Consider the following 24,837-nt stretch of genomic DNA (forward strand, 5'->3'; position numbering starts at 1 on the left):
TCAAATAAACCTGTTGGGCTATAAACTGGTGTCATGTGACTCCTGACTTTGGTTACCACATTATTTCTTGATACAGAACTGTGATGTAGAATAATGGAGTTTGAGACAATGCCAGTTTCCAGCAATCTACTCTACAATTCTTAGCACAAATTGTGACAAGGGCTTTGATTTAAGGAAATTAAATTTACTGCAGTAAAAGTCCGTCATTTGTGAAAACCTTTATTCTCTTTTACTTCTGCAGTCACTTTAATGAGAACTGGAAAAATCTGCTCCCCAGGCTGTAGTACATTTGGCTGAAAAGGACTCAGGGATAAGAAAAGACCATCCAATCCAATTTCTCTTTTGAGACATAATCCAATAATTCTACAACTTTTTTCTGTATGATCTGTCAAGTTCCCTTCACAGTCAGTCATTGTTGAATTTGCTGATGTCGTGTTTTCAGAGATGATTAAACGTATTTCTTTGTCATTTCGTCTTAAAGAAGAGTCATATTGGACACAAAACATTAACTTTGTGTCTCTTTCCAGAGATGTTGCCAAACCTGCTGAGTTGTTCCAGACTTTCTGTTTTGATTTCAGATGTCAAATAGACAGTATTTTAATTTTACTGAGATAATCTGGCTTTGGTTTTCTTTCCTTTGGTGCGATAAACCTGTTCTGTTAAAAAAAAATCTCTGTAGTTTCCTTTGAAAAGGAAAACCATTTTTCTCTATAAATTGGCTTATTTCTGCAGGAAGATAATTCCTTAGTTCTCCAATCATCATCTAACTCACAAATTCTGTAAATTATTTTAACTCTGAGTCCTTTCAATTGGGGATTTTCTTTATTTCCATGAAAGTATAAAACTGTAAAGTGATTAATCTACTTCATTACACAGTGTCTAGACTTCAATGTAATCAGGTATTTCTAAATGCTATAGGTCGTCCTAAGGTTGTGAAAGGCGCCATAGAAGTGCAAGAAATGTTTGCATCATCTTTCTAGCTCATCTCATATGTCTGATCTTGGAAGTGCGATCACTGATGATAGGCTGAATAGCTTCCTTTTGTTCCTATGGATACCATGAAACTTGGGGTTATTTGTGTTATGTACTACTACAAGAGTTGGCAATTAGGTGTTTCAAGAAGGTGGGTAGAATAACAATATTTTTGTAAATTGGAGTGGTAAATAAACACTCTCTGAAGTGGAAGAAGAGAAAGACTAAGTTTTCCTTTGTCCACTTTGGTGGAAAGAACAGATCAACATGGCATTTTGTAAATGGTGAGAGATTGGAAAGTGTGGAATTACAAAGGGACCTACGCATCCCCTCTCAAAAGGTTACTGAAGACAGCACCAACATCAGGATCCTCGGCCAGGCCAATATCCCCAGCACCAAGGTACTGACCATCCTTGATTGGCTACAATGGGCTGGGCACGTAGACTGAACGGCCAACATGAGACTCCCAGCTTCAAATCGGCGCGTGAGTCCCAGGTGTACAGAAGAAACACTTCAGTGATAGCCTCAAGGCCTCGCTAGCAAAGTGTGGTATTCCCACAGACGCCTGGGAATCACTGGCCCAAGACTGTCCAAAGTGGAGGAGGTGCATCTGGGAAGGTATCCAGCAACTTGAGACTTGCCAAAGGTAAAAAGCAGAAGGCAGGCGAAAACAGTGAAAAGAGTGCACTGCCGCACCAATGCCACACCCATCTGTGCCATGACCACCTTCTGCACCAAGTGAAACAGAGCATTAGTCTGTACAGCCCACCTACAAACTCACCCTGAGAGGGGAAGAGAGTCATTCTTGTCTGCGAGGGACCGCCAGTGATAATGACCGAACACTGACATGCAGCAATCTATTAGGGAGCCTAATGGAGCGTTAACCTTTAATGCAAGAGGATTTGAGTACAGGAGTAGTGAAGTCTTTCTTCAATTGTACAGGAATGTGGTTGGACTGCACCTGGAGTACTGTATGCAGCTTGGGTCTCCTTATCACAGGAAGCGTGTCACTGCCATAGGAGGGGTACAACAAAGGTTCACCAGACTTGTTCCTGGGATGGCGGGACTGTCCAATGAAGTGAGATTGGTCAAACTGAGCCTTTCAAAGACTTTCAAAGAATGAAAGGTGATCTCATTGAAACCTATGAAATACTTAAAGGATAGACAAGGTGGGAGTAGGTGAGCTGATTCTCCTGGTCAGACAGTCTAGAAACAGGGGACACAAATTTAAAATAATAGGGATGCCATTGAGAACTGATATGCATACATTTGAACTAAAAATTGATATATTTATGATCATCAATGGCATAACTGGTTACGCGGATAGTGTTGGTAAAATACTAAAGTGTTTGATCAGACACGATCGATTCAAATGGTAGAGCAGGCTTAATGAGCTGAATGGCCTACTACTGTTTCTATGTCATACAGAAACTTCTCCTCCTCAGTGTGTCCCAATCACAAAGCCCATTTGAGCAAACCAAACCCATACAACCAGTACATGAACAAAAAGACCAGTTCATCTGTCATCAGTGGTATTAGGGAAGAAATGAAAACTGGTCAGAAAGTCTTGCCCTTTCATAGATGGCACTGATAGCCCGAATCTTTAATGCCACGTGAGCTGGCAAACAGATGGGTTCTCAGTTTAACCTCACTTCTGAGCAAAGGTGCACTCAGCAATACAACACTCAGTCAGTGTTGTAGCAAAGTGTGGGAAAGATCGAGTCCTCTGTTTGCAGTTGAACTCAAAGCATCCTGATTGGGAGGGCAATATGTTACCAACTGAAGCATGCTCAAGAACAAAAATATTTCATAGCAATTCAGGATGCAATATTCTGGGTCATATACAGTGCTTTAATATGACCAGTTAGTATTTCTGCATAATATGCTTAGCACTATTGAAAACTTCAGTAGGAAAACAACTGCAATTAACATCTTTCAAAATATATATTTTCCATTTGAAGAAGATTTACTCTTATTACACACAAAGCTTATGTTGTCCAACTTGAAAATGGTTTTCCTGCCCTCACTTGTGTTTCCACAATGTTCATTCACTTGGTAAGATGTTGTTTCTGACAAATATGATTACAGTAGAAATATATTTGGTACTTACTGCGATTAAGATTTGGGCACTGTGTTATATATCCATTAGGCATCAAGATGATTTTGACATCTTGCAAAATGCCCTATAAGAAAAAACACACAAACAAAACAGGAAAAAATGAGCATAAGTCATAGCATGACACAAATCAAAAACATTAGTATTGATGGAGTTGGAGTCACTTACAAATGGCTGAGATAATTCCCAACAGCCAGATTTTTTTTTGAAGGAATTCATTCCCATTCTCAGTATGAGAGCAATCTCAGCCGCAATCTGCTTGGTTAAGTTGGACAACAGTAATTAGCAGTTCCAACCTCATGGAAAGCCTTCACTTAATTCTCAAGTCAGCAACTGCTGCCTGAATATTGGTTGTAAGATTCCATGTTACAGTTTATTGCATTAATCCACAAGAGCAGACGGCAAATCTCTACCAAATTTCAATCAAGTTTGAGGTGGGTGTTCTCTGTTCACTATGGTGTGTTCCCTCATAAAACAGTCAGAACACAACCATTATGTCAAATGCACAGTGAAAAAGTTAATAATGTTAACGATTGAGTCACTAAATATAGAGTCAGACTCATACAGCATGGAAATAGACCCGTCAGTCCAACCAATCTATGCCAACCATAATTCCAACTAAACTAGTCCCATCTGCCTGCGCTTGGCCCTCTAAACATTTCTTATTCATATACTTGTCTAAATGTTTTTTTAAATGTTGTAACTATACCCACATCCACCACTTCTTCTGGAAGTTCATTCCACACACTAATCACTCTTTGTGTAAATAAAAAAATGCGCCCCATGTCTTTAAGTCTTTCTCCTTTCACCATAAAAAATATGCCTCCTAGTCTTGAAATCCCCCATTCTAGAGAAAAAAAACACCTGCATTCACTTTATCTATACCCCTCATTATTTTATAAACCTCTACAAGGTACCTCTCAATCTCCTACATTCTAGTGAAAAAAGTCCCAGCCTATCCAGCTTTATTTAGAAATTGAGAAGCATTTGCAGATCTGTCCATTCACACTAACAAAGGAGATGCAGTAGGCCATTCAACTCATCTAGGTTGCTCTCCCATTCAATCCTATCATGGCTGATCATCCACTTTCATGCCTTTTCCCACTCTATCCCCACCTACTTTCTATCATTGGTATTTAGAAATACATCAGTCTCTATTTTGAACATTCCCAATGCCCTTGGGGTTTCAGAATTCCAAAGATTGACCACCCTCCTCATTTTGGTCCTACGTGGCTTTCTCCTCCACAAAACAGAGTGACCACAAGCTATTGACAATGACTGTTGTAAGGTATGTCATTGTTATCTGCAGCTGTCACACAAGTTTCAGCAGAAATTTTACCAGCTGCTTGTTGAAGATGATGGAGAGTTGCTCTGCAAAATAAATGTACTGTTTATTTCAATTTTACTACTTCTGCTGCACTTCACAAATCAAGATTAACACCAAACCAGAACAGAGAATCGGGAGCATGATCTGACGATTAGAACCAGAAGGAAAGATGTTAGGAAGCGCTTCTACACAAAGGGTGGGAGAGGTTTGGAACTCTCAGGATCATAGGATCACACAGAACAGAAACAGACTCCTCAGTCCAACTTATCCACACCGAGCAGATATCCTAAACTGACCTAGGCCCATTTGCAATCATTTGGCCCAAATCCCTCTAAACCCTTCCTATTCATATCCCTATCCAGATGCCTTTTAAATGTTGTAGTCATACCCACCTCCGCCACATCCTCTGGCACCTCATTCCCTACACCTTCTGCGTGAAAAAGTTGCCCATTGCTTCCCTTTTAAGTCTTTCCCCTCTACCATCAACCTATGCTGTCTTGTTTTAGACTCCCCTACCCTGGGAAAAATACCTTGTCGATTCACCTTATCTATGCCCCTCATGAATTTATAAACGTCCATAAGGCCACCCCTCAGCCTCCAATGCTCCAGAAAAAATAGCCCCAGTCTACTCAGCCTCTCCCTACAAAATAAATCCTCCAGCCCTGGCAAAATCCTTGTAAATCTTTTCTGCATCCTCTCAAGTTTAACAACATCCTTCCTACAGAAGGACGACCAGAATTATACACAGCATTCTAAAGTTTTAGCAAAGATTTGTAGCTCGGGGCGAGGGGGGACATTGTAGACTTGCTCACCGAGCTGGCTTGTTTTCGTTCAGACGTTTTGGCTAAGTAACATCATCAGTGGAGCCTCCGATGTTGCAATTTTGTTCTACTCTACTTGGAATTTATACTGTCCGGTCCATTACAGTGAGGACTGTCATTTCCGGTTCTGTTCTATATGGGTTTGTATATGAGGTCCAATTCTATATGTTTGCTGATTGCATTATGGATTGAGAACCATGCCTCGAGAAATTTCCATGCGTGTCTATGTATGGCTACATTGTCCCAGTGAAACTGATGGCTTTCATTGTCCAAGTTAACTGATATTAATGAAAGTTCATCGTATCTCTTGTTTTCAGCGGCAGCAGTGCGAGCCAGAGTGCCGACGGGAAGGTAAGGTTGTTTTTTCTCCAGAATAAAAACATACCTTGTGCAGCAGCGGCCTTCTTGTTTTCAGCGGCAGGTGTGTGGAGACAATGCGAGCCAGGAAGGAACTAATATATTCGGGCATTGGCTAAACCCGAAACACTACACATGTAGTGTCTCCCACCCATCCTCCTCCTCTAACCAAAAAAAAAAGACTGTGTGGGGGGTCGGTAAGGTAAGGCTTTTTTTTTATTCTTCTGGAAATCAAGAGGAGAGGGAATGGAAGCTAGGGCAGTTGCATGCTCCTCTTGCAGGATGTGGGAGGTAAGGGTCACTGCTGGTGTCCCCTCTGACTTCACCTGCGAGAAGTGCACCCAACTCCAGCTCCTCAAAAACCGGGTTAGGGAACTGGAGCTGGAGCTAGATGAACTCCGGATCATTCGGGAGGCTGAGGGGGGGATAGAGAGGAGTTACAGGGAGGTGGTCACACCCAAGGTACAGGAAAAAGGTAGCTGGGTGACTGTCAGGAAGGGGAAAGGGAATAGGCAGACAGTGCAGGGATCCCTTGTGGCTGTTCCCCTCAATAATAAGTATACAGTTTTAGATACTGTTGGGGGAGGGGGGAACCTACCAGAGGAAGGCCATAGCAGACAGGTCTCTGGCACTGAGCCTGACCCTGTGGCACAGAAGGGAAGGAGGGAGAATAGGACAGCAATTGTATTGGGAGATTCAACAGACAGGCGGTTCTGTGGACGCGAACGACATGAACGGATGGTATGTTGCCTCCCGGGTGCCTGGTCCGTGATGTCTCGGATCGTGTCTTCAAGATCCTTAAGGGGGAGGGTGAGCAACCAGCAGTCATGGTACGCATCGGTACCAATGACATAGGCAGGAAAAGGACAGAGAATGTGAAAAACGAGTACAGGGAGTTAGGTTGGAAGCTGAAGTCCAGGACAAACAGGGTAGTTATCTCTGGATTACTACCAGTGCCACGTGATAACGAGGTAAGAAATAAGGAGAGAGTGCAGCTACACACGTGGCTACAGGCTGGTGTAGGAGGGAGGGCTTCCATTATGTGGATAATTGGAGCACATTCTGGGGAAGGTGGGACCTGTACAGTAAGGACAGGTTGCACCTGAACCGGAAGGGCACAAATATCCTGGGAGGGAGGTCTGCTCGAGCTATATGGGATGGTTTAAACTAGATTGGCAGGGGTAGAGAACCAGATTTCTAATTCAGAGAATGAGGTATTCAGCCTTCCAACAGACACAACAGGGAGTGAAGTTGTTAATAAAGAAATACGGTCTATGGAGCGTAATTGTGGACACAGAGATGGTTTGAGGTGTTTATACTTCAATGCTAGAAGTATCGGAAATAAGGCGGATGAACTGAGAGCATGGGTCAGTACTTGGAACTACGATGTTATGGCCATTACAGAAACTTGGGTAACTCAGGGACAGGAATGGTTGTTGGATGTTCCGGGATTTAGAGGTTTTAAAAGAAATAGGGAAGGTGGAAAAAGAGGCGGGGGAGTGGCATTGCTAGTCAGGGTGAGTATAGCAGCTACTGAAAGGCAGTTCGAGAATGATATGTCTACAGAGTCAGTTTGGGTTGAGGTCTGGAACAAGAAAGGAGCAGTCACTTTGTTGGGGGTTTTTTTACAGACCCCCTAATAGTTGCAGAGAAGTGGAGAAGCGGATTGGGAGGCAGATACTGGAAAGGTGCAGAAGTCACAGGGTTGTAGTCATGGGTGACTTCAACTTTCCAAATATTGATTGGAAACATTTTAGTTGTAATAGTTTAGATGGAGAGGATTTTGTCCAGTGCGTTCAGGAAGGATTCCTGACACAGTATGTAGATAGCCCAACACGAGGAGAGGCCACTTTGCATTTGATGCTTGGCAATGAACCGAGCCAAGTGTTAGACCTGTTGGTAGGAGAGCATTTTGGCAGTAGCGATTATAACTCTGTTACTTTTACAATAGTCATGGAAAAGGATAGGTACATACAGCTGGGTAAGGTTTATAATTGGGGGAAGGGTAATTATAACTCTGTTGGGCAAGAACTGGGTAACATAAAATGGGAACAGATGCTGTCAGGGAAGAGCACTATTGAAATGTGGAGATTGTTTAAGGAATGCATACTGCGTGTGCTTGATATGTTTGTCCCTTGCAGGCAGGGAAGATGCGGTCAAGTGAGGGAGCCTTGGTTCTCAAGAGAGGTCAAACAACTGGTTAAGAGGAAGAAGGATGCTTATGTAAGGTTGAGGAAACAAGGAACAGAAAAGGCTGTAGAGGGATACAAGTTATCCAGGAAGGAGCTGAAGAAAGGGCTTAGGAGAGCTATAAGGGGGCATGAGAAAACCTTGGCAGATAGGATCAAGAAAAACTCCAAGGCTTTTTACACATACGTGAGGAATAAGAGAATGACCAGAGAAAGGGTAGGGCCGATCAAGGATTGTAAAGGGAATTTGTGGACAGAGCCTAAAGAGATAGGAGAGTTCCTTAATGAATACTTTTCTTCAGTATTCACAACTTAGAGGGACCTAGTTGTAGAGGAGGACAGTGTGAAACAGGCTGGTAGGCTAGAGGAAGTCAATGTTAGTAAGGAAGATGTACGAGGAATTTTAGGAAGTTGAAGATCGATAAGTCCCCCGGGCCTGATGGGATTTATCCAAGGATTCTATGGGAAGTGAGGGAAGAGATCGCAGGGCCTTTGGAGATGATCTTTTCATCCTCACTGTCCACGGGTATAGTGCCGGAAGATTAGAGAGAGGCAAACATCATTCCCTTGTTCAAAAAAGGGAATAGGGATAACCCTGGAAATTATAGGCCAGTTAGTCTTACGTCAGTGGTGGGCAAATTATTGGAAAGGGCTCTGAGAGATAGGATTTGTGATCACTTGGAAAGGCACAGTTTGATTCATGATAGTCAGCATGGATTTGTGAGGGGTAGATCATGCCTCAGAAACCTTATTGAATTCTTTGAAGAGGTAACCAAACAAGTGGATGAAGGTAGAGCAGTGGATGTGGTATACATGGATTTAAGTAAGGCGTTTGATAAGGTTTCCCATGGTAGACTCATGCAGAAGGTAAGGAGGCATGGGATAGGGGGAAATGTGGCAGATTGGATTCAGAATTGGCTGACCCTTAGAAGACAAAGGGTGGTAGTGGACGGAAAATATTCAACATGGTGTTCAGTTACGAGTGGTGTACCACAAAGATCTGTTCTGGGTTCTCTTCTATTTGTGATTTTTGTAAATGGTTTTGATGAAGGAGTGGAAGAGTGGATTAGCAAGTTCGCGGTCGATACGAAGATGGGTCGAGTTGTGGACAGTGCGGAGGGCTGTTCTCGGTTACAAAGGGACATTGATAGGTTGCACAGCTGGGCTGAGAAGTGGCAGATGGAGTTTAACCCTGAAAAGTGTGAGGTGATTCATTTTGGAAGGAAAAACTTGAAAGCAGAATACAGGGTTAACGGAAAGATTCTTGGCAGAGTGGAGGAGCAGAGGATTCTTGGGGGTCATGTCCACAGTTCCCTGAAAGCTGCCACCCAGGTAGATCGAGTTGTTAAGAAGGCGTATGGTGTGTTAGCTTTCATTAATAGAGGGATTGAGTTCAAGAGCCGTGAAGTTATGCTCCAGCTATACAAAAGCCTCGTTCGGCCACATCTGGAGTATTGTGTCCAGTTCTGGTCACCTCATTACAGGAAAGATGTGGAAGCGTTGGAATAGGTGCAGAGGAGATTTACCAGGATGTTGCCTGGAATGGAGGGAAGGTCTTCCGAGGAAAGGTTGAGAGAGCTAGGGCTTTTCTCTTTGGAACAACAAAGGATGAGAGGTGACTTAATAGAGGTGTACAAAATGATCAGAGGTACAGATAGACAGCCAGAGACTTCTTCCTCGGGTGGAGGTAGCTATTATGAGGGGACATAGTTTTAAAGTGAGTGGAGGTAGATATAGGGGAGACGTCAGAGGTAGGTTCTTTACTCAGAGAGTGGTCGGGGTGTGGAATGCATTGCTAGAGAGGGTAGTGGAGTTGGCCTCATTAGGGGCATTTAAGCAGCTATTAGATAGGCATATGGGAGATAGTATAAGGTAGGGGTGGAGGTTAGATAGACCTTAGGATTAGGGTAAAAGTTCGACACAACATCGTGGGCGGAAGGGCCTGTACTGTGCTGTACTGTTCTATATTCTATGTTCTATGTTCTGTATATCGTTTTGCTGCTCGCTGATGTTTATGTATTCTGATGGCTAGTTTCCTTCCTGTCTGTCCGATGTAATGTTTGTGGCAGTCATTGCATGGTGTTTTGTAAACCACTTTGGTTCTGCATGTTGTCGGAATGGGGTCTTTAATCCTTGTGAGTGTTTGTCGTAGAGTGACTGTGGGTTTGTGTGCCCCCATGATTCCTAGTGATAGTAGGAGTCTCGCTGTCAGTTCTGATATGTTCTTGATGTGGGGCAGCGTGGTCAGTGTGTTAGGGCGTACTGTGTCCTCTTGTTGTTGTCTATTTAGTAGGCACCTGCAGATGAAGTTGCAGGGATATCCATTCATAACAAAGATTTTGTAAAAATATTCTTCCTCTTTCCTGTGTAGTTCTGGCGTGTTGCAGTGAGTGGTGGCCCGTTTAAATAGTGTCCTAGCGCAGCTTTGTTTGTGGACGTTGGGGTGGTTGCTGTGGAAGTTGCGGCTTTGGTCAGAGTGGGTTGCTTTCCTGTACACTGAGGTTTGGAACTCCCCGTTGATCATGTGTTCAATTCTGACATCCAGAAACGGAATCTGATTGTTGTTTTCTTCTTCTCTTGTGAATTTGATCCCAGCGAATACACTGCTGATAGAGGTAGTGGGTCTGTTCTAGTTTGGTGCATTTAATAACGACATATGTGTCGTCCACGAACCAGATCCACAGCCTAGGTTGAATGAAGGGGAGGGTCCGGACAGTATAAATTGCAAGCAGAGTAGAACAACATTATTTCATCGGAGGCCTCACTGACGATGTTACCTAGCATGGTGATGAAATGTCTGAACGAAAACAAGCCAGCTCGGCAAGGAAGTCGACAAACTCACAGTATTCTAAAATTGGCCTCACCAATGTCCTGGACACTGCTGGTCACAGGCCTTTTGACCTCTATCTCCTACCTTCAAGCCAATATTGTATCCAATTGGTTAGCTGCCCCTGGATCCCACCTTACTAACTAGTCTACTAAGCGGAACCTTGTCGAACTTTCTGAAGTCCATTTGGACTACGTCTACTGCTCTACCTTCATCCATCTTCTTTGTCACCTCTTCAAAAAGCTCAACCAAGTTAGTGAGACATGATTTCCCACGCACAAAGCCACATTGACTATCCATAATCAGTCCTTGCTTTTCCAAATGCATTTAAATCCTATCCCTCAGAATCCCCTCCAACAACTTCCCACCACTGACATAAGGCTCATTATTCTATAGTCCCCTGGCTTTTCCTTACAGCTTTACTTCAATAATGGCATCACATCAGCCACCATCCAGTCTTCCGGCACATCATACATTGCTGTTAATGATCCAAAAATTTCACCAAGGGCCCAGCAATCTCTTCCCCAGCTTCCCACAAAGTTCCTGGCAACACCTGATCAGGTCCTAGGGATTTACTTACATTTATATGTTTTAAGATCTCCAGCACCTCCTCTTCTTTAATATGAACTCTTTTCAAGACAGCAGAATTTATTTTCCCAAGCTCCCTATCTTCCATGTCCTTCTCCACAGTAAATACTGGCGCGGAATATTTGTTTATCATCTCACCCACCTCCTGTAGTTCCACATGCAGGTGGCCATATTGATCTTTAAGGAGACCTATTCTCTCCCTAGTTACCCTTTTGCCCTTAATGTTCCACAAATGCCAGTGGATACTGCAGCAGTTGTTCATCTTAAATCTGAGATAGTTTATTATTTATTAAGCAAAGGTATTAAAGGCAGTTATATGGATTTTGGCCACAGAACAGCCATGATCTCACTGAATGGTGGAACAGGATCGAGGGGCTGAATGGCCTACTCCTGTTCCTGTGTTCCAAAACTAAACAGAATTTATTCACCTAGCTGGAACAAATTAATATGCAATTATTTCCAAGTCAGTTCACATAAACCACAACACTGAATGTAAATGAAAACCTTGACTTTCTAAACATTAGGCTACAAATAGGAGAGGAAATATTATGCAGCAGGTTAACAACTTTGCAGTAGGCAACAGATGATTTGGCCTTTAAAAAGTACAAGGGGCTACAAATTACACAGATCATGAATTCTTGACAAAAAATATGGGAAATAAGCCAACTCAGATTCACCAGGTTACACACACACAGTTTCAAAAATAATTATTCAAAAATAGCGATGCCTAATGAACACCTGTTTTGGAAAAACATTCAGTCAAAGGAAGTTACACATTTTTGACATGAACCACTATGTAAAAATAAAAACAAAATACTGCAGATGCTGGAAATCTGAAACGAAGAGAGATTGCTGGAGAAACTCAGCAAGTCTCGCAGCATTTGATGAGACAGAAACAAAGTTAACATTTTGCTTCTGGTATGATTTTTGTTCAGAACTTGCAAACTATTCTTTAATCTAATTTGCCAATTCACTTTAGCTAGTTCTGCTTTTTTTCTCGCATAATTACCCTTTTCAAGTTGAAAATACTAGTCTTGGATCATTGTTCTCTACCCCAAACTGAATGTAAAATTTATTCATATTATGATCACCTTCATTGAGATTATTAATGAATCCTATCTCATTGCACAGTACAGCTTTAGCAATAGCCTGCTCTCTGGTTGATTTCAAAAGGTGCTGTTGTAAGAAACTAACCTGAAAATATTCTATGAATTCCTCATGTATGTTGCTTTTTCCCCCATTTGATTTTCCAGTCAAGATGAAAATCTTCCATAATTATGGCTGCATCTTTCTCACAAACTCCCATTATTTCTTCCTTTACATTCAATCCTATTCTGTGATGATGGCGGACTCCTAGACCACTTTTATAAGAGACATTTTGCCTTTAGCATTCTTTATCTCTATGAAAACCGCTTTTACATCTCTCCCTTCTGTGCTAATACCATCATTAACTATTAAAGCTACACATCTCCAGCCATTCCTATCTTTCCTAGATGTCATTTACCCTCCAATTTTCAGGTCTCAATCTATGTCATCCTGCTGCTGCCTCTATAATCGTTATCAGATCATACTTATTGATTTTTATTTGTGACATTGGTTTATCTGTTTGGTTTCAAATATGACATACATTCAGATACAGAGGGTTAGCTTTATATTTTTATTATACTTGTATTCCCTAGCCTTATAGATTGGCTTACTCTCTGATTTGTACTTTCTCCTGTTTCCTGTCACAGCCTATCATCACCCATATCAATACATTTCTCTCTTGCTTTATCTCTGTTCTGTAGTTTATTTCACCTTCCAAAATTGGATCTCTCACCACCACTATTTAGTTTGAAGCCCCCATTACTTCCCAAATTATACAGATCACAAGAGCACTGGCCCAGCATGGTTCAGGTGTAGATTATTCCAATAGTACAGACCCCACTTTCTCCACTGCTGTTGCCAATGCCCCACAAACTAAAGGCCATTTCAACAAAGCACTGGGCTTTGAATGGCAAATTCATTCATTCTAATCATATTTGCCCTGTCAATTTGCATATGGTTCACAAAATAATCCAGACATTATTCCCTTTAAGGTTCATCTTCTTAATTTGATGTCCAGTTTCTCTGACTAACTATGCAGAATCTCTTTCCTTGTCCGGCTGAGGTCATCGGTGCCTCTGTGATTCAAGATGAGACCCATTCCCCCTCACACAGTGTAAGTTTCTCTCCAGCCCTGAGTTGTTCTAAATCGTGGGCAGCCTCCAAGCTATTGCGTTTTGCAGCAGAGAACAGAGTCAATGCCCCTCTCTATACCGTCCCTTACAAGGGATACATTCCTTTCTGCTCTCCAGTTTGAGTTATTTCCCACACCACAGTGCCACTGCTAGCTTGCTCATCCACCCTGAATTCATCTGAACACGCCGAAAGAAATTCAAAGTTGTTGCACTCCTGCCTGTGGGTTGCCTTACCTGCTTCATGCATACTCACATGGCCCTGTCCCTCACCATTGAACAAATCTGAAGACTTCCTCTTAATACAAAAACATCCAGGTAACTCTCCCCCTCCCTGATGTGTTGCAGTGTTTGCTTCTCAGGCTTCTGCACCATGGCTCTGAGCCACAGCACCTTCAGCCAAAAGCATTTATTAAAAACATTTACCCCATGATATAGGTAAATCATAAATGCACTGGAGAGAGTGCACAAGCAATTTTCAAGACTGATTCCAGGAATTAGAAACTGCAGTTATGAGGATAGGTCAGAACAGTACAGAACAGGAATAGGCCCTTCAGCCCACCAAGACTGCACCAATACATGATGCTATTCTAAACTAAAAACCTTTTGCCTCTATGTGTTCCATATCCTTCCATTTCCTGCCTGTCAAGTTGCCTTTTGAACTTTACTATTGGAGCTGCCTTCACCACTTCCTCTGGTACTGCATTCTAGGCATTTATCACCCTGTGTAAAACACCCGCTTCTCACATCTCCTTTAAACCTACCACCTTTTACCTTAAACCTATGTCCCCTAGTAATTGACAATTCTACCCTGGGAAAAAAAAGACTCTAAATATCCATTCTATCCGTGCCTCTCATAATTTTGCAAACTTCTATCAGGTTGCCCCTCATCCTCTAACGCTCAAGTGAAAACTAACTAAGTTTGTCCAATCTCACGTCATAGCTAATACCCTCCAAAACAGGAAACATGCTAGTAAACCATTTCTGTACCCTCTCCAAAGACTTCACATCCTTCTGGTAATGTGGCAACCAGAACTGTACACAGTACTCCAAATGTAGACTAACTAAAGTTCTACACAGCTACAATGTTATTGCTATTTTTATACTCTATGCCCTGACCAATGGAGGCAAGCATGCCATATGCCTCCTTGATCACCCTGTGATGCCACTTTCAGGGAAACATGCACCTGTGCACCTAGATTCCTCCATATGTTGATGCTACTAAGGATTCTGCCATTTACTATATAAAACAAAAGGAAAGCAAGCACCCATCAGGGATTTGAACCTGGGATCTCCGTACTACAATTGATGTGCAAATGAAGAAAACGTGGTGGTAGAAAAAAAATGTTTTTGTGCAGAGAGTACTTCGAGTTTGGAATGCACGACCTGGAAGTGTGATAGATGCAGGTTCTACTGAAGCATTCAAGAAGGCATTGGATGATTAATGGATAGAAATAGTGAGCAAGGATATGGGGGGAAAAGCAGGAAACTGGCTCTAGGTCATCAAACCAGTGCAGGCACAACAGTCCAATGACCTTTCCTGCCAACCTTAATGTGTTTAATTAACTATTATTCATTTTCCTTTTTAAATATTATATTAATACACCCACTGATTCCTAGACTATTCTATGATGTGGAGGTGCTGGTGTTGGACTGGGGTGGATAAGATCAGGAATCATGCGACACCAGATTATAGTCCATAAGGTTTATTCAAAATTACAAGCTTTTGGAGCGGCAGACATTCATCAGGTCACCTCATGAATGTTGGTAGACCATTAAACAACTCACTGGAGGAGGAGACTCCACAAATATCCCCAACCTCATTGATGGAAGAGCCCAACACATCAGTGCAAAAGATACGGCTGAAGCATTCGCTGCAATCTTCAACCAGAAGTGGAAAATCTAACTCAGCCTCCTTCAAAGGCCCGTCACATCACAGATGCAGGTATACAGCCAGTTTAATTTACTGCATCTGATGTCAAGAAATGGATAGAGATACTGGATACAGAAAAGGCTGTGGGGCCTGATAATATTCTGGCAAGTGTACTGAAGATTTGTGCTTTAGACCTTGCCACTCCCCTAACCAACCTGTTTGAGTACAGTTACAACACCAGCATCTACCCAACAACATTGAATACTGGCCACATGAGTCCTGTACACAAACAGCAGGATAAATCCAACTCAGGCAATTATCACTCCATCAGTCTACTCTCGAACATGAATCATACTTGGCATGTAGAAAGATGGCTGTGGTCGTGTTTGTTGGAGGTCAATCTTCTCGGCTCCAGGACATCTCTGCAGAAGTTCCACAGGGTAGTGTGCTAGGCCCAACCATCTTCTGCTGCTTCATCAATGACCTTCCCTCCATCATAAGGTCAAAAGTGGGGATGTTTTCCAACGATTGCACAATGTTCAGCACCATTCGTGACTCTTCAGAAATAGGAGCAGTAACTGTCATAAATGCAGCAGGACCTGCACAATATCCAGACTTAGGCTAACATATAACAAGTAACAATCAAGGTACACATATGCCACGAACGATCATCTCCAATGAGAGAATTTCACTATTGCTGTCACTGAGAATCCCACTGTCAGCATCCTGAGCGTTAACCCCAACCAGAATCTGAATTGAACTAGCCATATAAAGACTGTGACTATAAGAGCAGTTTAGAAGCTAGGAATCCTGCAGTGAGTAACTCACCTCTTATCCCGAAACCTGACCACTATCTACAAGGCACAAGGCAGAAGTGCTTCCCACTTACCTGGTTGAGTGCAGCTCTAACAACACTAAAGAAGCTTGACACCATCCAGGACAAAGCAGCCTGCTTGATTGGCACCACATCCACAAACATCCACTCCCACCAACACTCAGTCATAGCAAAATGCGCCATTTACAACATATATTAAAGAAATTCACCCGTGCACTATTGATAGCAGCCACCAAACCCACAACTACCACCATCTAGAGGGACAAGGGCAGCAGATATAACCCCCAGAAGTTTCCCTCAAAGCCACTCACTATCCTGACGTGGAATTATATCGCCATGCCTTCAGTGTCGCTAGGTCAAAATCCTGGACTTCTCTCCAAAACAACATTGTGGTTTACATCACATGGACTGCAGACATTCAGCTCACCACCACCTTCAAGGGCAAAAGGATGGGCAATAAACAGTTGACTGGGTCGGATTTGCCCTGTTTTTTTTTGAGTAGAGTACATACCTGGGCAATTATCCACATTATCATTTAAAAGCCAGTGCTGTGGCTGTGTTGGAACTGCTTGGCTGGGGGTAGGGCAAGTTCTGGGGCATAAGTCTTCAGGACTATTGCTGGAATGTTGTTAGGGCCCAAATCATCTACAATGACCAGTGCCTCCAACCATTCTCCATATCAGGTGGAGTGAATCGACTTGGCTGCCAACTGGCATCTGAGATGCTGTGGGGGACAGTGATAGATCTTCCACTCAGCACTTCTGGCCGAAGACCGTTGTATTGCTGTACTGCAATTGCATGAGAAAAACATAAAAACAGAAATAATGTGGGCAGGATGGTTTCATTTCAGAGGCTGCAACAATACTGGACATACTAAAGCCAATTGGTGTAAGTTAAATGGAAGATCAACTGGAGTAAAAGCTAAGTCTTCAGAAAAGGATGCATCAGGGAAGGAAGCGGATGTTAAAACTGCAGCAGCATTACAAAGAGAACATGTTTCCTCGTTATGTACTAATAATGGCTCAGGGCCGTCTTGGAAATTCTTTTTCAAATATTGCCAATAACAATGAGACCATTGGAGGTTCTAAACATTTTCTCTGAAAAGTGGACATGTTACTTTGCTTTCTAAGATCTCTCCTTTCCATCTTGACTACTTTCTGCAGTTTTTTTCATGGTATTTTAAAGAGCTATACACCTGAACCCTCTAATCTGATTTGAAATCCACTGTTTTGAAAAATATTTGCTTAATGTCATCTTCACCAGTAGAACAATAGTAGCTCTGTATAATCATGGTTATACAATGTGCAGCTGCAATTACTTACATAGAAACATTTCACATTAATTAGTTGTTTCTCTTGAATTATTTAATCAATCTGTTACAATATTAAGAGTAGGTTTTAAGATTCTTCAGATAATCCTAGGTATAGATTCTGAAGTAGTTATAGATACCCATATATACAAAAAAAAATCACTAAAAACATTAGAGGAAAAGATTCAAACCAGTTTCAGATGGTAAAAACAGCCCCCATATCACAGGAATGAATACAGAGATTAGCAGAAATTGGTATGTGGATTGAATGACACATTAAGACACAACTTGTTAGCTAAAGAATTCTAACATTAGGTGTAACCACATGATTTTTGATCAGTTCCAACAAAGTTAAGATTCTTTGTCCAATTAATTGGCAGTTAACACAATGTAGGTGGAAAAATTTACTTGAATGCAGTATCCATTATGAAAAGCCTCAAGAAGAAAGATGAGAAAGTCTGAGGAAACATCATGAAGGACTGGGGGTGGACCACAAGCTTGTCCATCTCTTTGTCATTCAGTGATATGATTAGCTTAACTGGAAATACAGTGAGGAAAGCTTGAACTGTGCAAAACGCTGTACCAGAGAGCCAATTACAGAGGGATAACTTGCTGACCGATAGTAATCAAAGTTCGGGGGGTGTGTGTGTGCTCTACTTTTAAACTGTATAAGACATTCTGAAGCTTTATGTGTGCCTTATTTCGCTGGAGAAATGAAGCCATAAATTGCAATAAAGGTCACCTGACATCACCCGGCAACTTGGACTCTCATTGGAAAATATGAGATCTGACAGTGACTTTATTTGGGGAAACACAGCCTGAAAACAAAACGTTAAAATAAAATGATGTTCATTGGGAAAACTTTAAGCAGGGGCACATTACACTGAGGAATTACTTGCTGAAAAATAAATATTTACTGTCTCCAATTAATATGCATACACAGTTCTATGTACAACGCTACATAGAGGCTCCTAAAGGCCATTTTGAAAGGAAACTTGAAGCAACCAGTCACATTCTGTCCTAAAATGATTGAAGACATTTTCCAATTTAGCTTGTTTTGCGACATATTAACAAAAATAATTCATAAATGTCAATAATGCAGCAGATTGACCTGAATCATTGCTGCACTGCTGCAGACAGTAAAGGTTTATTTTGACAAAATGCAAGCCTAAGGCCTGCCTGCCCCCAATGCACAAAGCAACAACCAAGGTGCAACCAAAACACAGTGCTCAGACCTACCAGCAATCTATATCCAAAGCTCATTAAAGGCTGAATTCAATACAGCTAAGGGGAGATTCAGCTAATGAGATTGGGAAGCCTGTACAGCACCAAGTCTGAGTAAAATGAACACTTTAGAGAAGGCCTTCTTAAATCTCTTTTTCCACACCACCCTCTAAAAGTGGAATATTCCTTCAGCCAAACTGGGACAAAATGTGTTTATGGAGTCCTTGCTGTACAGTGCAATTATCTGTAGGTCTCTCTCATCAACTCACTGTTTCTGTACTATTTTGGATTTGTTGGATAAGCCTTCTCCACAGCTGTTTAAAACTGCACCACATTGATGATCTGTAATAGTTTGATCTGATAAAGCAGCTAATGAGCTTGCTTGCTTGCAGCTATTTCCGTCCTTTTGAGTAAAGTTTAGGAGGATACCAAAGGTTAGAGTGAGAGGAAACATATCAGATTGGTGCATTTGCAATTACAAACATCTGAATCCACAGTTGCAACAATGTTCGTAGAGTCATAAAGTCATAGAGCTGTACAGCACGGAAACAGACCCTTCGGTCCAACTCGTCCATGCCAACCGGATATCTGAAATTAATCTGTCTCCCACATTTCCCGCAACTCATCCCTCACACCCCGTCCACGCAATAAGAACCAAAAAATAATCCCCCTCGTGCTCACGTACCACCCCACCAACCTCCGGATCCAACGCATCATCCTCCGACACTTCCGCCATCTGCAATCTGACCCCACCACCAAAGACATCTTTCCCTCCCCACCCTTATCTGCTTTCTGGAGGGACCACTCTCTCCAGGACTCCCTTGTCCGCTCCACAGTCCCCTCCAGCCCAACCACACCCAGCACTTTTCCCTGCAACCGCAGGAAGTGCTACACCTGTCCCCACACCTCCTCCCTCACCCCCATCCCAGGCCCCAAGAAGACTTTCCACATCAAGCAGATGTTCACCTGCACATCTGCTAATGTGGTATACTGTATCCGCTGTTCCCATTGTGGACTCCTGTACATCGGGGAAACCAAGCGGAGGCTCAGGGACCGCTTTGCAGAACACCTACGCTCAGTTCACAATAAACAACTGCACCTCCCAGTCGAGAACCATTTCAACTCCCCCTCCCATTCCGCAGACGACATGTCAATCCTGGGCCTCCTGCAGTGCCACAACGATGCCACCCGAAGGTTGCAGGAACAGCATCTCATTTCGCTTGGGAACCCTGCAGCCCAATGGTATCAATGTGGATTTCACAAGCTTCAAAATCTCCCCTCCCCCTACCGCATCCCAAAACCAGTCCAGCTCGTCCCTGCCTCCCTAACCTGTTCTTCCTCCCACCTATTCCCTCCTCCCACCTCAAGCCGCACCCCCATCTCCTACCCACTAACCTCATCCTGCCCCCTTGACCTGTTCGTCCTCCCTGGACTGACCTATCCCCTCCCTAACTCGCCACGTACACTCACCTTTACTGGCTCCATCCCCGCCTCTTCGACCTGTTTGTTGCCTCTCCACCTATCCTCTCCTCTATCCATCTTCTATCCGCCTCCCCCTCTCTCCCTATTTATTTCAGAACCCCCTTCCCCTCCCCCATTTCTGAAGAAGGGTCTAGGCCTGAAACGTCAGCCTTTCTGCTCCCCTGATGCTGCTTAGCCTGCTGTGTTCATCCAGCTCTGCACCTTGTTGTCTCGGATTCTCCAGCATCTGCAGTTCCTACTATCTCTGAAATTAATCTAGTCCTATTTGCCAACATTTGGCCCATATCCCTCTAAACCCTTCCCATTCATATACCCATCCAGATGCCTTTTAAATGTTGTAATTGTACCAGCCTCCACCACTTCCTTTGGCAGCTCATTCCATACACGCACCACCCTCTGTGTGAAAATGTTACCCCTTAGGGCCCTTTTAAATCTTTCTCCTCTCACCTTAAACCAATCCCCTCTCATTTTGGACTCTTGCTCACCTGGGGAAAAGACCTTGACAGTTCACCCTATCCATGCCGGTCATGATTTTATAAACCTCTATAAGATCACTCCTCAGCCTTCGACACTCCAGGGAAACAAGACCCAGCCTATTCAGCCTCTCCCTATAGCTCATACCCTCCAAACCCTGGCAACATCTTTGTAAATCCTTATTGAACCCTTTCAAGTTTCACAACATCTTTCCTATAGCGGGGAGACCAGAATCGAACAGAGTATTCCAATGTTCTGTACAGCCACAACATGACCTCCCAACTCCTATACTTACACTGACAAATAAAAGCAAGCACACCAAATGACTTCTTCATCACTGCTAAGCCATTACTAGTCCAAAAGAAAAAAGTTCAGTACTTGCAAATGTCAAGCATTTCTAACTGTACCATCAACAATAGCAAATTGGGGGCTGGATTTTCACTCCCAACTTCCCAAAACCATCACAGCGGGGGTGGGGTGATCTTCACAGAATGTCCAGATTTTAATTCTTTCCAGGGGTGGGGGAAATGCATCCTCCCCACACTCCAACAACACATTATTGTTTGAAATTTACACCACAGGTAAACAGGGTGATTACGAGGGTGTTTAGCACACTTGTCTTCGTTGCTCTGACCTTTGAGTACAAGAGTTGGTAAGTCATGTTGAGGTTGTGCAGGTTGGTGAGGCTTTTTCCTGAAGTACTGTGTGCAATTCTTGTTACCCTGTTTCAGAAGGAAATTATTAAATTGGAGGGGGTTCAGGAAAGATTTACAAGGATATTGCCAGGAATGGAAGCTTTGAGTTATCAAAATAGGCTGGATGGACTGGCGTGTAGGAAGTTGAGAGGTGACTTTATAAAAGTATTAATGGGTATAGATAAGGTGAATAGCAAGGGTCTTTTCCCTAGGGTAGGGGAGTTCAAAACCAGGGGGCATATTTTTAAGGTGAGAGGAGAAAGTTTTAAAAAGGATATTAGGGGCAATTATTTTACACAGAGAGTGGTTCATGTGTGGAATGTACTAGCAGAGTAAGTGGCGGATGCTGGTACATTTACACCATTTAAAAGACATTTGGATAAGTAGATGAAACGGAAGGTTTGCAGGAATATGAGCCAAAGACAGGCAAATAGGACTAGTTCAGTTTTGGGAACATGATCGGCGTAGACTAGTTGGACCAAAGGGTCTGTTTCCATGCTGTATGACTATGACTCGATAAGACACCAAAAGCTGAACACAGTCCAGATCAAGCAACACACATGACTAACATCCCATCCACATTCAACATCCAGTCCCTCCACCACTGATGCTTAATAGCATCTACAAGATACACTGCAGAAATTCATCAAGGCTCCTCCACTATATCACTATATTCCTTCACTGTCGCTGGGTCAAAATCTCAGAACTCCCTCCCTAATTGCATTGTAGGTCGACCTACAGCACATGGACTGCACGGCTCAAGAAGGCAGCACACCCCCACCTTCTCAAAGGCAACTAGGGATGGGTAATAAATGTTGGCTTTGCAATTCTTTTAAATAGCAGCCATTGCACAGCACAACTATTAAAACCAAGCCTGCTGTACAGAAGGCTGACTTGCTGGAACTCAAGGAAGAAGCTCAATTTCATTTTATGAAGATAGCTAAACAAGCTGCTTGAGGTTTACAAAGTATCTCACTCTTCTTGATAATTCATGCCGCTGTACTCATTTTTCATGTGAATAGTGGCTACTCTGATACGGACACCATGCGTTTTCTCTTTGACGGCTGATTCATAAGAAAAGGGACCAATGGCAAGAAACTTTAAACCCGTCGACCAAATTATCGGACCCAGCTCCACCATCACAATGTCATCATCAAAACACACCAAATGTCTGCAGCACAGTTGCACACAGTGGGAAAATTCAAGATAAGAAACATTAGAGTTTTCTCAAATCTTTTCTTGCCGTGACCCAATTTTGAAGCCTGAAAGTTGTCAGACACCTGTGTATGAGGTGGGAGGGTGGGAGGACCTGACTGCATGGGGCAGAAGGCCTATTGTGCAAGGGAGGAGGCAGCAATGATGCCTCAGCGCTCACACCTGCTACATTTCAGCTTGCAACCCCACTTTGGGCATCGTCGCCTTAGAATAATGTTTTCAAGTGACGAAAACTTGTTAGTATTCAAACATCTTATTTCCAAGGTCTCAATTATGCAAGGGCAGTGACAGAAGGGCTCAAATAAAGCTCATTAGTACATTCAGTCCAAGTAACTTCATCTCAAATTCAGGGACAATGGCGAATTTCTCTTGCCAAACACCAATATTCTGACAGATGATGATAAAGCTCACAGTTGGTAATGTATCAATGTGACTCCTGAACACTGCACCTCCCAATCATGCCTGCTTGCTTGCCAAACAGCTACTAGTTACTTAACAGTCTTTGTATAGTATCCTTCTCTGCTCTATTCTTTCCACCATGCAGTGGTTTTGGTTTAATACAGAATCTTACACCATTCTCTTTGCTCTCCTGCTCTCTGAGATTTCCTGCATTACTGCCTTTGGCAACGCTTGTTCCAATTTGCAGAGCTCCCTGGTGTAAACCATGGGGATTGATTGTCACAGAATTAGCAACCACTGAACAAAAGCAACTAATTACCCACCTTTGCACAATATAAAATAGCAGTTACTTCTGAACGGACAAAGCAGTTTTATAAAGAAGGGATCATGGTTGTGGAGAGATAGTAGGAACTGCAGATGCTGGAGAATCTGAGATAACAAGGTGCAGGGCTGGATGAACACAGCAGGCCAAGCAGCATCAGAGGAGCAGGAAAGCGGATGTTTCGGGCTTAGACCCTTCTTCAGAAATGGGGGAGGGGAAGGGGGTTCTGAAATAAATAGGGAGAGAGGGGGAGGCGGATAGAAGATGGATAGAGGAGAAGATAGGTGGAGAGGAGACAGACAGGTCAAAGAGGCGGGGATGGAGCCAGTAAAGGGGAGTGTAGGTGGGGAGTTAGGGAGGGGATAGGTCAGTCCAGGGAGGACGGACAGGTCAAGGGGGCGGGGTGAGGCTAGTAGGTAGGAGATGGTGGTGGGGCTTGAGGTGGGAGGAGGGGATAGGTGGGAGGAAGAACAAGTTAGGGAGGCAGGGACGAGCTGGACTGGTTTTGGGATGCAGTAGGGGGAGGGGAGATTTTGAAGCTTGTGAAATCCACATTGATACCATTGGGCTGCAGGGTTCCCAAGCGGAATATGAGATGCTGTTCCTGCAACCTTCGGGTAGCATCGTTGTGGCACTGCAGGAGGCCCAGGATGGACATGTCGTCTGAGGAATGGGAGGGGGAGTTGAAATGGTTCGCAACTGGGAGGTGCAGTTGTTTAGTGCGAACCGAGCGTAGGTGTTCCGCAAAGCGGTCCCCGAGCCTCCGCTTGGTTTCCCCGATGTAGAGGAGGCCACAACGGGAACAGCAGATACAGTATACCACATTAGCAGATGTGCAGGTGAACATCTGCTTGATGTGGAAAGTCTTCCTGGGGCCTGGGATGGGGGTGAAGGGGGAGGTGTAGGGGCAGGTGTAGCACATCCTGCGGTTGCAGGGAAATGGTAGGGCTGGAGGGGAATGTGGAGCGGACAAGGGAGTCCTGGAGAGAGTGGTCCCTCCGGAAAGCAGATAAGGGTGGGGAGGGAAAGATGTCTTTGGTGGTGGTCGGATTGCAGATGGCGGAAGTGTCGGAGGATGATGCGTTGGATCCGGAGGTTGGTGGGGTGGTACGTGAGGATGAGGGGGATTCTGTGTTGGTGGTTATTGGGGGGAGGGGATGGGTGGGATGAGTTGCAGGAAATGCGGGAGACACGGTCGAGGGCGTTCTCGAGCACTGGTGGGGGGGATGTTGCGGTCCTCGAAAAACGAGGACATCTGAGATGTTCGGGAGTGGAATGCCTCATCCTGGGAGCAGATGCGGCAAAGGCGAAGGAATTGGGAACAGGAGATGGCATTTTTGCAGGAAGGTGGGTTGGAGGAGGTGTATTCTAGGTAGCTGTGGGAGTCGGTGAGTTTGAAATGGATATCGGTTTCCAGGTGGTTGCCAGAGATGGAAACAGAGAGGTCCAGGAAGGAGAGAGAGGTATCAGACATGGTCCAGGTGAACTTAAGGTTGGGGTGGAAGGTGTTGGTGAAGTGGATGAACTGTTCGAGCTCCTCGTGGGAGCACGAGGCGGCGCCGATACAGTCATCAATGTAACAGAGGAAGAGGTGGG

The 24,837-nt window shown here is 43.6% G+C and overlaps 1 protein-coding gene across 2 annotated transcripts in view; it reads right to left on the reverse strand.

Moving 5' to 3' along the window:
- The window catches only part of LOC109924430 (protein kinase C-binding protein NELL1-like), a 219,048-nt gene that overhangs the window by 93,523 nt on the left and 100,688 nt on the right, over positions 1-24,837 (reverse strand). For both annotated transcript variants that reach the window (XM_048607080.1, XM_048607078.1), the window contains exon 6: positions 3,083-3,155. In XM_048607080.1, the coding sequence (XP_048463037.1) occupies positions 3,083-3,155 (73 nt within the window). The remainder of the gene's footprint in view (positions 1-3,082; positions 3,156-24,837) is intronic.

The sequence above is a fragment of the Rhincodon typus genome, chromosome 17 (assembly GCF_021869965.1).
Source record: "Rhincodon typus isolate 14 chromosome 17, sRhiTyp1.1, whole genome shotgun sequence".
Classification (NCBI taxonomy): domain Eukaryota; kingdom Metazoa; phylum Chordata; class Chondrichthyes; order Orectolobiformes; family Rhincodontidae; genus Rhincodon; species Rhincodon typus.